General features: G+C 26.1%; 2 protein-coding genes across 4 annotated transcripts; one reads left to right on the plus strand and one right to left on the minus strand.

The window, feature by feature from the left end:
• The first annotated feature begins 2,076 nt into the window (after positions 1–2,076).
• LOC112679958 (RNA-binding protein NOB1) lies at positions 2,077–3,526 on the plus strand. The gene has a single exon (XM_025549911.1). It carries the CDS (start codon positions 2,448–2,450, stop codon positions 3,480–3,482), a length of 1,035 nt encoding a protein of 344 aa, XP_025405696.1. The 5' UTR covers positions 2,077–2,447; the 3' UTR covers positions 3,483–3,526.
• A 740-nt stretch (positions 3,527–4,266) lies between these two features.
• On the minus strand, positions 4,267–13,318 carry LOC112679977 (serine/threonine-protein kinase Tao). 3 transcript variants are annotated; one of them, XM_025549934.1, is made up of 16 exons: positions 12,858–13,318; positions 10,805–11,182; positions 10,550–10,745; positions 10,331–10,483; positions 9,973–10,148; positions 9,735–9,897; positions 9,454–9,620; positions 8,703–8,894; positions 8,488–8,622; positions 8,146–8,327; positions 7,927–8,077; positions 7,339–7,578; positions 6,845–7,057; positions 6,593–6,775; positions 4,632–4,750; positions 4,267–4,559 (listed from the first exon to the last, which is right to left on the minus strand). In XM_025549934.1, the coding sequence occupies exons 2-16, from the start codon at positions 11,108–11,110 to the stop codon at positions 4,448–4,450; spliced, it is 2,688 nt and encodes an 895-aa protein (XP_025405719.1). In that variant the 5' UTR covers positions 11,111–11,182; positions 12,858–13,318; the 3' UTR covers positions 4,267–4,447. The 3 variants fall into 3 exon arrangements, with proteins under 3 accessions (XP_025405719.1, XP_025405718.1, XP_025405717.1); XM_025549932.1 differs by having other exon boundaries at positions 4,448–4,559; positions 9,454–9,641; XM_025549933.1 differs by lacking the exon at positions 12,858–13,318 and having other exon boundaries at positions 9,454–9,641; positions 10,805–11,110.
• Positions 13,319–14,606: the final 1,288 nt, after the last annotated feature.

Genomic DNA, 14,606 nt, shown 5'->3' on the forward strand with positions numbered 1-14,606 from the left:
AAAGTTTCATAGGTATTATTCGATTTGTATTCAAATGACCGATAAATTAATAAAACTATATCTTTTGTACATTTTTACTCTGCAAGAAGTATTTATATATAAATAAATTTTTGAATCACAATAATTTTATTATATTTTACTGTCGAGTTATAACATGATAAAAATAGAGTATTTTCGATTTCTTAACATGTTGTAATAAATGTTATTTGATATTTAAAGAAGAATAGTAAAAGTAGACGACAGTCTACTATTAACTATTATAACACTTGGTTAGCCCGACTAAATATTAATACCATAAACTAAGTAAGTCTTACTGTGAATAGTCAATGCTACTGTTTATATATACACATTAACGAGATTTTTATTATAAATAATGTGTCTGCGCATACAAGGTGGTATTCTACTCTACTCGGAGGGGAACAAAAATAATTTACTCCACTCCGGCTAATTTTAGAAGTAATCAATAACATGTTTAGTTAGGACAATTGTAAAATGAATAGTTTTTTACTTTTTTCTACTTACTAGGTGTTTACGTCAATTCGTGATCACTAGAGCTGGGATTTCGATGTACTTTGAATTTTTTTCTGAAGCTTTCTGTACGATACTCGTTTTGTTACAAATATGTTTTAGGTATTTTTAAATAAGAATAAGAAATTTTATTTTGCATTTTTTTGCATTTTTTGAGAATTTTTGATTTTAAAGTCATTTTTCTTATTTTTTAGGGCATTTTAATGGTTTTTAAGTCATTTTTGACATTTTTGAATTTAAAATTAAAAGTTATAGATTATAGTGATGGATGTATTATCTCTTTTTTAAATGATTTTATTACTTTTCCGTTATATCTTGTATAAGCTAATATCAGGTATTTATTATTATTGTAAACCATAAACTATAACAGTTATGTAATATAAAAATACAATAAAATACTTCTGTTAAGTGGCCATCTATTATTTTTATATTATGAAAACTAGAAGTATTTTAAAAGTACTCGGAATACTTTTGAAGTATTCTAAACAATGTATTCAGAATACAATTTGTATAAAGTATTTGAATACATATTCGGAATACTATTTTTTGTAAGTACTTGTATTCGAGTATTTATTCTAAATACTTTTAAAAAGTATTTTACTCCAGTCTATATATGATATGCACATGCAGTCTGACTCAAAGTTCAAAAAGTTATCATATAACAATAACCTATAGTATGTAGTTCAATTTGAATACAATTTATTAATAAAAGTTCCTCAAATCCCATTAAGACAAGGCTCACATTAGGTTAAAACTTAAAATAAAGATGACTCCTTAAGGAGGTTCAACATTTACTATTTAACTCAATTTTGTTGAATAGTTGCATTGTATATAAATCATATTTTATATATTGAAATTTATTTTGTGTTGTATCAGTTTGTACGCGAGATTTCTTTCAGTGAGATAAACCCAGATTAATAAAAGTATTTGATCCATCAATAGGAAATGTTCTTCAATCAAATTGACAAAAATTCGAATGGTTAAATTAATAAATGAAAAAGAACTGTATTATATTTAAGTGTATTCTATGTTTACTTGATTGTTTTTACGCAAGTCTTAAAACTCATTTTATGGTTTAGAAACAAATTGCGTTATGTTACCTATGCCCTCCCTTATAATTACGCTACAGCTAATATTAATAATCTGATGACCTGATGTTTACAACTTAAACAATTATTATGTTTATTTTGTTATTATGTTATGCATGTAAATATTCCTTTAAATAATTTATAATTTAAACATGTTTTAAATTCACGTAAAGTTAGTATTGATAATCTGTAGTTATAATTGATAAGCGATTGTTAAGTTCTTATTTTTACATTTTATTTTCAATATAAGGATTTTTGTAATTTTACGTTGGTTACGTCGGTAAAAAAAACTTTTTAATTATTATTATAATACGGAAAATTTATTTTTCTAAGGCTGGCACAACCGATCTCCCGAAATTCGATTTTGGTGATAACTCGTTGTTATCAAAATCGGGAGAACTGTACCAGCTCCTATCGGTAGGTAGTGAACAAATATTGAATTACGTATCAAAATTTGAATTACCGTCAGTCCTACTTTGAGCGGTTATTCATTTGTGGAGTTGGCCGAGTATTTTTGAATGTATTCAAATTATTCACTTTACTTTAGCACACGTTGCGATGCTCAAAGTTTGTTTATAGATGGCGTCATCAATGTCCGTGGTTGCGCGTTACGTGATATCACATTATCACATTAAACAATACCAGTGATTGAAGTGATAATATCACATAATAGATTAAATGAAATCTATTCTGTGTGATATCTTAGAACGTTCAGGCTATCAAATAAATTGACCACGAGGAATATAAGTATCCAACGTTTTCTTGTTTTCTTGTTCTACTGTTGTGTCGAATCGCTTTCGAATTTTTACGCCATCGCAGCAGCTGGACGCGATGGGTAAAATAGAACATTTGATCGTGGACACGGCAGGTTTCATCAACAAGGCACCACTACAAGACTTTGGCACTAACATTTACACTATAAAAGAAGTGGTGCACGAAGTAACGAGTAAACGGCAAAAGGTCGATCTAGCTGTGCTGCCATACACATTAAATGTCGAAACTGTATTTCCGGAACACGTCCAATTTGTGATCGACTTTTCAAAGAAGACTGGTGATTATCCTACTCTGTCTGTCACTGATATCAAAGTGATCGCTTTAGCTTATCAAATACATAAAGAAAAATATGGTACTGATGGATTGAAAACTGTTCCAGAAGCTAAATCTGTTTTATTAAAAAAGCCAGAGATCAGTGACAATACTATTGGATTTTATGATCCAGACCGTTTGTGCGATGATGTATCAGAGTTAGAAATTGATGAAGGATGGATTACTGAAGATAATATAAAAGATATAATAAAAAATGATCAAGATGATACTGAACAAGAAGCCAAAGTTGGTTGTATTACTACTGACTATGCTTTACAAAACGTTATCAAACAAATTGGACTGTCTATTGTTGCTCTAGATGGACGTGTCATTAAAGAAGTCCGTACTTATATAAGACGCTGCTATGGGTGTTTTACATTGACATCAAATATGACAAGAATGTTTTGCCCTAAGTGTGGTAATAAAAGCTTGAAACGTGTAGCTGTATATCTGGACGAAAATGGCAAACAATGTATATACATAAATGGTAAACGACCATTAAGTACAAAAGGTAAAAAGTACTCATTACCAAAACCACAAGGTGGTAAACATGCAATTAATCCAAGGTTAGTAGAAGATCAACCAATGCCACATCAACGGCCATCTAGGTTAGCTAAAACCAAAACCAATGCTTTGGACCCAGACTATACAGCTGGATTATCTCCTTTTGCCACTAAAGACGTTTATTCAAAATCGGCAATGCTTGGTTTTAAAGGCTCGGTGCAAAAACAATGGATGAAGAGAAATCCTAATGAATCAAATAAAAAATGTAAAAAGTAAATTGTGTTAAAATTAAAAATAAATAGCTAATGATATAAGTAAAAGGGAATTTTTTCATTACCTACTTTTAATTGTTCCATTTAATTTATTTTGCTTTTACTTATGATTTTTTTCCCATAAATCCTAGGTTTCAAAATTGACACGTAAAATAAACAAAATGTATTGCTTATTCTTACACATTATTAAAATGTATCTTAGAACATAATTAATCTTAAAATATTCTTAAAATCTGTACAATTGAGAAATACATATTTTAGACATTTTCAAATAATTTTTAAGTACCTATTTTATAATACACATGTTGAGTATGCTGTATTCAAATACTCTGTCATTTGGTGATTTGTTTTAGTAGAACTAAATGAATTGATTGCTACTTAAAAATAGGTGATCCCGTTGAAAGCATTGCACATACCGCTTGGTCGTCAACTATATGAAGAAAAAAAAAGGTAATAAAATAAATAGACCAAATCATACATCATTTATTATGTTCGTTATTATGTTGTTTGAAATATTATACAGTCCACAAGAACGAAAAAATCAAATACATTTAACATATAAATTTAAATATTTTCAACTTACTATATATTTATATACACAATAAAAACGTTACAATAATAATATATGTATATATGTATATTTAGATATACCTATATATAAATAATTATATATATCAAGTAAAAATTTTTGTTCACATTTATTGTTATTTAATTACAAAATTAACAGAGCCTAAAAAATATATTATGAATTATAGTAATTATAATTATACAATACTATTATTATTAATTTGTTTTCAAGAAAATATGTTAATTTCGATCTGTTAATTAAGCTTTCTAATACTGAGTATAATAAAAGTATTTAAGTAGAACAAAGTTTAAATGAAAATTTGTCTATCATTTGATATGTGTAAATATTAAAAAGCTGTTAAAAAGGCAGATAATAAATTTATTTACATAATAATGAATGAGCTATAGATTCCCATCATGAAAAGAATTAGTACTGTTACTGCGTGCTAAACTAAGCATACTCCCAGATAAGCTATCTTGTTCCAAAGTTGATGCCTCAGAAATTGCTAGAGCACTAGAATTAATAATTGAAATATTAATAAAAATAACACAACATTCAATAGTAACTAAATAAAAAGTAACTCACCTAAATCCGAAGTGAGCTGATTCTTCATCAAACTGTTCTAGTTCTCTTTCTTGTTTTTCACGGAGAAGACGAATCCGTTCTCCACGCTCTTGAAGAAATTGGGAGGTTTCCATTTCCATCTGAAAAAAGTGGAACAATAGCAGTTTTAATATATAAATATTTATAAAAATTATAATTAATGAATAATAAATTGAGAAATAATAAGATAACCAAGTGACTTTCACAATTATGCAAAAGTAGATGTTAGATATTTGTTTGAAGAGGACACCATATACACATGTGTTGACATACAATACAATATCATTAGTAAACCAATTTTATGTTTTTAGCTTTAATATTAGAGTAAACTGACCTATTATCAAAATTAAAAATAAGAAGATTATTCACTATCACCATTTTTTAATGAGATTTCAATTTTTAAGTTATAATTATTTAAAATACTATAATTTAAAAAAGCTTATGACTTGCTTAAAAATGATGGAAACAACACATGCAAATGCAACATCCTTTAAATAATTAATATTTATAAAAGCATGATCTAAAATTAGACATACAAGTAGAATTTGTCTAAAAATTTATAAATTTTATTACTATTTCATTTTGTACAATTGTTTATTTTTTTATTTTTTTCACACATAAAGTTATAATACTACGTAATAAATAAATACTAAATTACATATATATATTTGTTAAAATTATTTTTTTTTAAATTTTGATATAACCAACATTTTTCTCTAACAACTAATTTTACTCTTATATCAATATACATCCTCAGCCCAGTTCATCTTAACAATACAGTTGATATAAATTTACATTTTTTGGGGAGTAGTATTATATACATAAGTATAGCGTTCAACCATTCACTAACCTTTCATGGCCATATTGAAAATTCTACATGTAAAGTTCTGAAAATGCTTGATTTCATTAAAAGAATATCATTCGCATTTAAAATATATAATTCTCTGTAAACATATTGTGCGTTATATTTGTTCGCTCCCCTTTAGAGTATGGTGTTGTGATTTGGGTACACTCACATTGTGAAATTCCTGCCATTTAAATTTTTGAATTATGCATCTTTCATCTTGAACGCCCTATAGCACTATACACCGGTATTAAATTGTCTATACTTATATATATATATATATTGAATAATAGAAGAATCTAAGTTCATTTAATATTTTTATATAAACTTTATAGGATGCTTTGGAGATATAAGCTTAAGTCAATTTAAGGTATCTAGGGCAAACTCATAAACACTTTTTCTATTCAATAACTCAATGTGTGCAACAAATTCTTTATATAATTAACGCATTCTGTTATTGATAAAATTAGATAAAGGGACCCAACTTACTCATTTCTACTATAAATATGCTTATGCTTTTAATTACATTTATTTTTATTAATTGTATTTACTTTATATGAATATTGTATATTTTACAATGAATAAGAAAGGTCTATCATGTAAATACAAAATAAGTAAATCTAAAAATATAAATTTCTATCAATATTTAAAAATTAGATATTTTTAAAGACATTAGTAATAATTTTAATTACTGAATTCAATAATAGTTGTTAACATTAACAATGGATTGCTTAATATATAAAGGTGTAAACATCAAATAATTATGAGGAAATAAACAACAATATTTAAAATTCAAAGAGTTGCATTACCTATAAATTTAATGAGTATAACATTTTAGAAGATAAATTTCATAACTCTTCTACTTTACTAAAAAATTAATTAAGTGTAATTATATACTTCTGAGGGATTAAGATGTATTTTGGAGAAATATATATTTGAGATTAATTAAAATCAATTCATGAAATTCAAAAAATGTAAATTATATTAAATATCAAGAACTGAAAAAATAAATACTAATTTAAGTTTAAATTAAATGATTAAATAAGAACATAACTTTACTTTTAGTAATTTGGCAAAACCAAAAAAATAATAATAATACCTTTTGTTCTAACAATGATCTTCGAACTGAAATGCGATCTTCCAATTCTTTTTTTTCACGATTTCTTTGAGCATCAGCTTGCATCTTGTTTTTAGACTGATAGGCTATTAATATTTCAAGTTCATATCTTAAACGCTCTTTAAGAACATGACACTCTACTTCTTGCGATTCATCAAGTCGTATCTATAAAATATTTATGTAAAATTAACTATGAGTAAAAATAACATTACATTTAATATCATTATAACGTACGGATTGTTTTTGTAACATCTCAGCAATACTTTGTTCGTATTGTTCTCCAAGCAATGCTAACTTTCTTCTTTGCTCTTCTTTTAATTTCTTTATTACAGATTTCTGTTCATCTTTGGTAGTAGTGGCCAGTACTTGAGCTTTTAATACTTTGTACTGTCTAGTTTGAGTTTTACAAGTTTCTCTAAACTGTTTCCGAATTTGCATTTCTTTTTGCTAAATAAAATAATAGTTAAATACTTATAGGTTAATATATATATATATGAAAATAAAATAGGTAAAATAATTAAATAGGATAAGGTAACATTTTTTAACTTGAAGTGACAGTATGATTTTAGCAAGATTAGATTTTTTTTTATAAAATAAGTATGTACATAATAATTAATATAAATTTGTTTATAAAATATAAAAAGTACATAATTTTAATGTTTATATTTTTTTCCCTCCAATGAACTAAGTTTAATTTTTTAACTTTAGTAAAAATAACTATTTCTCACTTTAAGACTCTTAGGTTGCTGTCTTAACTGCATTGCATGTCTTTTACGTAAATCACGATGAGCACGCGTTGAATAATCATGTTGATGTTGTAACTCAGTTTCATGTTGTCTTGTGACTTGATCACCGCGTAAAGCATGAACAGCTCGTTGTTGCCTTGTTTCAAGATTTCTAGTATCTTCGTGATGTCGTAATAACATGGAATGAGCTGTTTCTAGCTGTTGTTGCCTTTTACCAAGTTCCTAAGAAAAAAAATTCTCATAATAACATAATATATTTACGAATGATTTATTTTTAATGAATAAAAATATTTTCTAATGTTTTCTTCATTTAAATTTGTATACATATTCTTTGAAATGCTGTATAATAAATTATTAAAATGAAGTGTTAAACCATAATTAAATATTCACTTATTAGAATTTGTTTAAAGAACTACTATAACCATGAATGTAGAAATTTGTAGATACTGATAATATAAATATATTTTAATCTTTTATATAGAACAAAAAACCATTAATTTTTAATGGCTCTGTAAATATTAATAAAATCCAGGTATATATGTATATATATATATATATAAAATAACATACTTCTCTTAATAATCCCTGTTCAAACAAATGGAATTGATTCAGCCTTTTTCTACGGAATTTTCTAATTTCAAGTTCCAAATAGTCTTTTTGACCTCGAACAAGTCTGAATTCCTCTTGAGCTTCCATTTGTTTAAGATTATCTTTTTGATTTCTACGTATTAAAATCAAAATAATTGTTTAAACATTATAACATAATAATAATATAATATGTATATTAACTGTAAAGCAAGATCTCTTTGACGTTTAGGCGTGGATTCATCCAAAGATAATTCACGTTTCCATCGCTCTTTATTGGTCTTATATTCTTTTTTTTTTTGAGTATCAAATGCTTTGCGATCAGCTTCTTGTCGATTGGTTATTTCTTTCATAATTTTCTTTTCAGCAGCAACATTTTGTTTCATCTAAATTTCACAATTTCACAATAAATAATCTAGAGATTTAATTAAATTACATTATAAATTGAGAAAGGCAAGGTTAAATTTATTCAATATCTACTAATAAGTTAATTAAGTGACAAAGCATATTAAAATTATTTTATATTTGTTTTCAATTTATAAATACCTTTTTTTCTAATTCTTGTTGATGTTTGATTTGAAGTTTTTCTAGTTCTTTGCTAAATTGTTGCAATAATGTTTCATACTCTTTATCTAAAAGCTGTTTATGACTTTCCATTTCAAGTTTACACTTGTCTTCAAGCTAAAACAAAGTAATAATTTATTTATGAAAATATAAATTAATTATATATTATCAATAATATAGTGTTTTAACACCATTACTTTTAATAATGCGCCTTGATGTTCTCTTCTCATTCGTTTATACCCTGACATTTGTTCATGCATTTCTTCCTGCATATGTTCTTTTTGTTGTTTTGTGACTATTGATGTTGTTCGAATTGTTGCAAAGTTATTGGCACCTCCAGTAGCCACATGATCATTAGATACAATAGAATTAGAATTGTTATTTGGAAGCTGAAATAATATAAAGCAATCGATTATTAAAATTATCTATACATAAATTATACTTTTTTATACACTACATTTAAATTCATATTTCTTGAATACTTAAAAAAAAACCATAGTTTACTAATTTGTTTTATTTATGAGAAATAATAAAACTGTATACATATCTTTCAATTATATTAAATATTTTACAAAAAAATATTTGAAAACTCATCTAAAGGAAAATTTTTTAGTATTGACTAATGTTGATTGATTAAGATAAAAAATTTAAATTTCAAATAAATATTCTAATGATAAAGTTTTATATATATATATATATGTGTGTGTGTGTGTGTGTGCGAGTATTAATTAATCAATTTATAATTTTTTCTGTGTAATATAATGCATAAACAAAATTAATATTTTTACCATTTATGTACATTATTTTATAAACATTGTATATACTACAATATTATGAGGAAATAAATCAAGTAAAATAAATAATTAAATGTCCATATATGATCATGAATTATAGATTTATAAGGTGTTTGTGCAAAGCATTTAAATAATAGTAATATATTAATAATACTTTATGACGATTTCTAGCAGGTGGATAATGGTCATTTGTGCTCATATTGGTTATTTCATTCATGTTCGGTGTACTATTGGTCGAACTACTGTGAGAAGAAGCACTGACACCAATTGACTGTATTGAATGCTCAGAAGTGATACTATTACTTTTACTGCTCTCGCCTCCTGTTTGTTCATCAGCCGTGTCTGGCATTAATTACAAATTATAAATACAAACATAATTTGATGTTTCATTTTTCAAAGTGAAACAACAAATTAATTTATAATAGATATACTTACCATCAGTGTCACCGACAGTGCTTTCAGTTTCATAAGAGTCTACCATAAGAATTTTCTTCATTTTTCTGTAATTAAGGTTATCTAAATCACGTACAGCAGCTTTTGTTCTTTGAATAAGATCAATTAAAACATGAGGTGATCTTGAACGGACTAATAACTGATGCTAAAAAATAAAATAAATAGAGTTTAATAATTTAAAATATTTATTATATTAAATTTATATCTATTATATACTAACTGTTAACAGTTTAGTTGATGATGGGCGTTCACAAGGATTTTTTTGTAAACACAGTTCAACAAAGTGACGAAATGTATCTGTCCATTCAGATGACTGTAAAGTAGGAGTATCATTCTGTGCAATATGATACAGAGCACTCATTGCATTCATATTAAAATATGGAGGTTTTCTTTCGGCTAAAAAAATATATTTAAAAATTATAGACACATCGATATTCTTTGTAAATACATGTTTATACACACATTAAATTAGTTAAGAATAACTAAATTATTAAACATTATTATATAGAATAATTTAATACATAAAGTCAGTCATTAAATCATACACATTTTTGAACATGGATAATTAATATTTTTACCTAATTCAATACATGTTATACCCAATGACCAAACATCAACTTTTCCATCATATTGCCCTTCATCCATAGCCAATATAACTTCAGGTGCCATCCAATATGGAGTGCCAACAAAACTGTTAGCTGGACATTTTGTACTGGCAGAACCAAAATCAGCTAAATTAAATAAATATAACTTTCCATTAGTGAAGAAATTAGGAAAAAATAAATAAAGAATATTACCAAGTTTAACTGTGCCATTTTCTGTTAATAAGATGTTTCCTGCTTTTACATCTCTGTGTATACGACCTAAGGAATGAAGATAATTAAGACCTTTTAAAACACCATCACAAATAGCAGCAATTTCTTCTTCCATAAGAGGTCTCTTATGCACTTCTATAATATCTGAGGCAGAGCCCAAACAGTATTCCATTACCAACTAAAAATGAAAATTATTACATTCCTTCATTTTGCTAATATAAAACATTAAATTAATACCCAAGCAGTGTGATCTCGTAAAAAACACCCTTTGTATTCTATTGTATTTGGATGACTAAGATGCCTTAGAAACCTTATTTCTTTCAATATATCTTGCCATTTTTCCATACTTTGTTTGCCTAGGTAAGACATCTTTTTTATGGCAACTATCTCCTTTGTTAATAAACATCTTGCATAATATACAGCACCAAAACTTCCGTGCCCAATCTCTCGTAAGTCCTCAAATATTTTATCTGGGTCGTCTTTATCAAAAAGTTCTGCTATTTCTGGATCTTTTAAACTTCCAGGCCTTGGAATCGCTGGCATTTTTAATGATGTATTATCAACACTTTCTTCATATACTAATGTATGATAAAAATTTTAAGTATAATATAGTATCTGGAACAATATAAACAATAAAAAATAAGTTTTGATTGGAAAATATTAAAAAAATGTACTAAATATTTTAATTTTTCCACAACATATTCTAATAGGTTTTCTTGAATTATTATAGTAAATCATTATTTTTATACAGTTAGATGGATAGTAATAAGATTAAGATTTTTTCATTAACAAAAAATTAATATTATACAACTTATTTTTTAATGAAAAAAATGTACCAGTCAATATTACATTGACAATGGTGGATTTAATGCTAAACTATAACCTCAAATATAAATACATTCAAGCATTAATACTAAAAAACCTATAAGGCTTTGAGATATAATGTGATATATTTGTTATGAATTTATAAGCTATAAGGTATTCTTAAGAATAATAATTACAATGGAGTCACCCATCGTCTGAAGATAAATGTGACTTGATTAACAATTAATACTGTACAGGACAGTATGTTACAGACTACTGATAGTAAATTGATGTTCATACATAGCATAATATAGAATATACTCATGAATATGGCATGTGTTTCTGTCACTTAAATTAATTATTTATTCATGATGTCATTGCTATATAGTGACAATTGTACATGACTTCAATAAAAGTAAATTATTTTACTTTAACTAATATCATCTACTATAAACCTTTAAAATATTATTTTAATTAAAGTATTTTAAACGATCTAACATTAGATTCTTTGATATTTAATATTATATATATATATATATATAAAAATAATGTAGACAAAAATAATAAAAGTTATAATAAAGAAAGTAAATCTATATAAATCAAATAAAAATATAATTAATTACCAAAAAAATATTCGTAAAATAATTATACATACCTACCAAAAAAACATTACATTTATTTAAAATATTCATATTTTCTGCGCAACAGGATCATCTTATTTACAATTATTTAAAATCATTAAAATTTGTTTTAATTTACAAAAACAATATTTAAGAAAATAATTTTACTATTATAACTAGATACCTGAATATGACTAGTATAAATATTGAAAAATATATTTAACTGATTGATCATTAACAACCATAAAATATTTGTATGATAAAAATTGTATGTTCCTACAGTGGTTATTTTTTATAAATTTATTATAATAATAATAAAATATTTGATGTCTAACACACAAATATAATTCAAATTAGTACAAAGGTGCAATGCAATATCAACTGATAAATTATGTTATTTTTTTTTATCTTTTACTTTAAATCCATATTTTACAACACACAATAGACACTGTGACATGACTAATGTTTTATACTTATTCTATAATGAATAAATGAAATTACATTGATTTATAACATAATAACAATTCATAAGTAAAATATAAATCAATATTGAGCATTTGTGAACTGCAACAATAATACTTTAGAAAAACATAATGATAGTCAAACCATCAATAGATGTCAGATAAATCAGTTAAATTCCTACAATCAGATTTGAAATACAATTAACAGTTGACCAACGCACAGACAAATGTATGCTATATGTTGGTCGACCATGTCATCAGTTATAAGCATCACACATTTATTTCATACAGAAAATACAATATCAGGTAGGTATCCACTGCAACTACAGAAAACAATTTACCCTAAACATATTGAAGTGGTATAACTCAAATGAAAAGAAGATACATTTAGGTATGAGCACGTACTTGCAACGTTCTCCAAAGTGGTCTTAAACGCTTTATCTTCTTCGTTATTGTCATCCTAAGATCGATAACACACAACGCCGCAGTCGCGGACTAGATAACGACGACACGGCCAGACCTTATAGTTTTACTTCGAGATGGTCGCAGACGATGTTTTGTTGTTCGAAATACTAATTTTATTATGATAATTATTGCATTTTAGTTTTAACTGCAGTAGTGATCTGTATGGACGTCCTATTCCGTCCAAAACGAATTCGTCATCCGTCTTCAACAGTACACGTATAATAAAATATACTGCATGCGTACTGGGGCAGAGACACTGACTTACATACGCACGCACACATACAGAGATAAGGTGTCGATAAACAGTCTGAAAAAGTAATTAAAATTACAGTGAACAAAAAAAAAAAACAAAAAAAATGAAAGGAGTGAAAATTTTATTAATAAAATGGAACAGTGAACACGATCGATCCCGACTTTTTCGTCAATGAGTGTAAAAGCAGTGTAGCCAACCCAATCTCGGAACCGTCAAGATTTTACCGTCTACCGAGATTTAAGACAATTTAACACTAAAAAAGTAATTACTAATATTCATAATTATTATGTGTATTTAATATTTTTTATAAATATTATAATTATATTATAATTACGTGTTGTCATACCTTGATACAGAGTTTCATACAATAATATCTTACGGAATGATGGATTTATGTTTGATACCTTAATACCAAGGTATATACCTGTTCTTCCTAAAATAATTTTTACAAAATTTGATATGTCAGTTAAAAGAAGTGAACATTAGTCGAATGAAAAACGTACTGTAAATTAAAACAAAATGTACATAATTTATGTATGAAAATCGTTAATACTTTTCTATTCGTACAGTGTCATTATATGTTTGGTATAACCCAAAGATCTGTTAAATAAATATATGATATTTAACATACACAATCGATACGGTTACTACAACGAAAAAAGAGCTACAATTTTTTTAGTAATATATTTACAGATATCTATAATGTATGTAATGTATATTTCAGGATGACGAATTATTACGATAATCCACCTACGTATATGAGATACTGTTGATAAATGTATGATACATGCTTTAGCAATGCGTGCGCTGTGTATCTTTCATTCGTTAATAGTATCCTATACTCAGAGGCGTATAAATTGCCTAAGTGGAAAATTATGAGGGTGGTACCCCTTGCTTAACCTAACCTATAAATTGAAATTAAAATATGCACTAACAAATTTTAGAAGACTACGAAATCTCCACATGCGTTAAAATGTTTCAACTTTTACACTTGAAACCAATGTACCATTGCTCTCGAAAAAATTATTTTGAATAAAATACGTTGGATAGATCAGTTTTTACTTCTAAAAATGGTTATATAAGTAATATAAGTGGAACTTTTAATATTCTAGCTTCTACAACTACCAAAAAAGACATTTTAAATTTAAAAAATCGACAATTTCAAGTGCCTATCCATTAACAGCAAAAAATGTTAATAAAGTATTTCAAAATTATGAAATGTTTTTACTGAACAACCAATACCGAAAAATTTAATGGAAATTCAATGAAGTATCAGATTCCATTAAAATTTCATTTTTTAACATTTAAATTTCGCCAATATATATATATATATATTTATATATTTTTGCTGACTAGAAAATTTTATGAACAATTTAATTTTCAAACTTTAAAAATAAAAATTTTAAATTTTATAAATTAATGAATACAAACATATA

The sequence above is a fragment of the Sipha flava genome, unplaced genomic scaffold (assembly GCF_003268045.1).
Source record: "Sipha flava isolate LNK unplaced genomic scaffold, YSA_version1 171_pilon_pilon, whole genome shotgun sequence".
Taxonomy (NCBI): domain Eukaryota; kingdom Metazoa; phylum Arthropoda; class Insecta; order Hemiptera; family Aphididae; genus Sipha; species Sipha flava.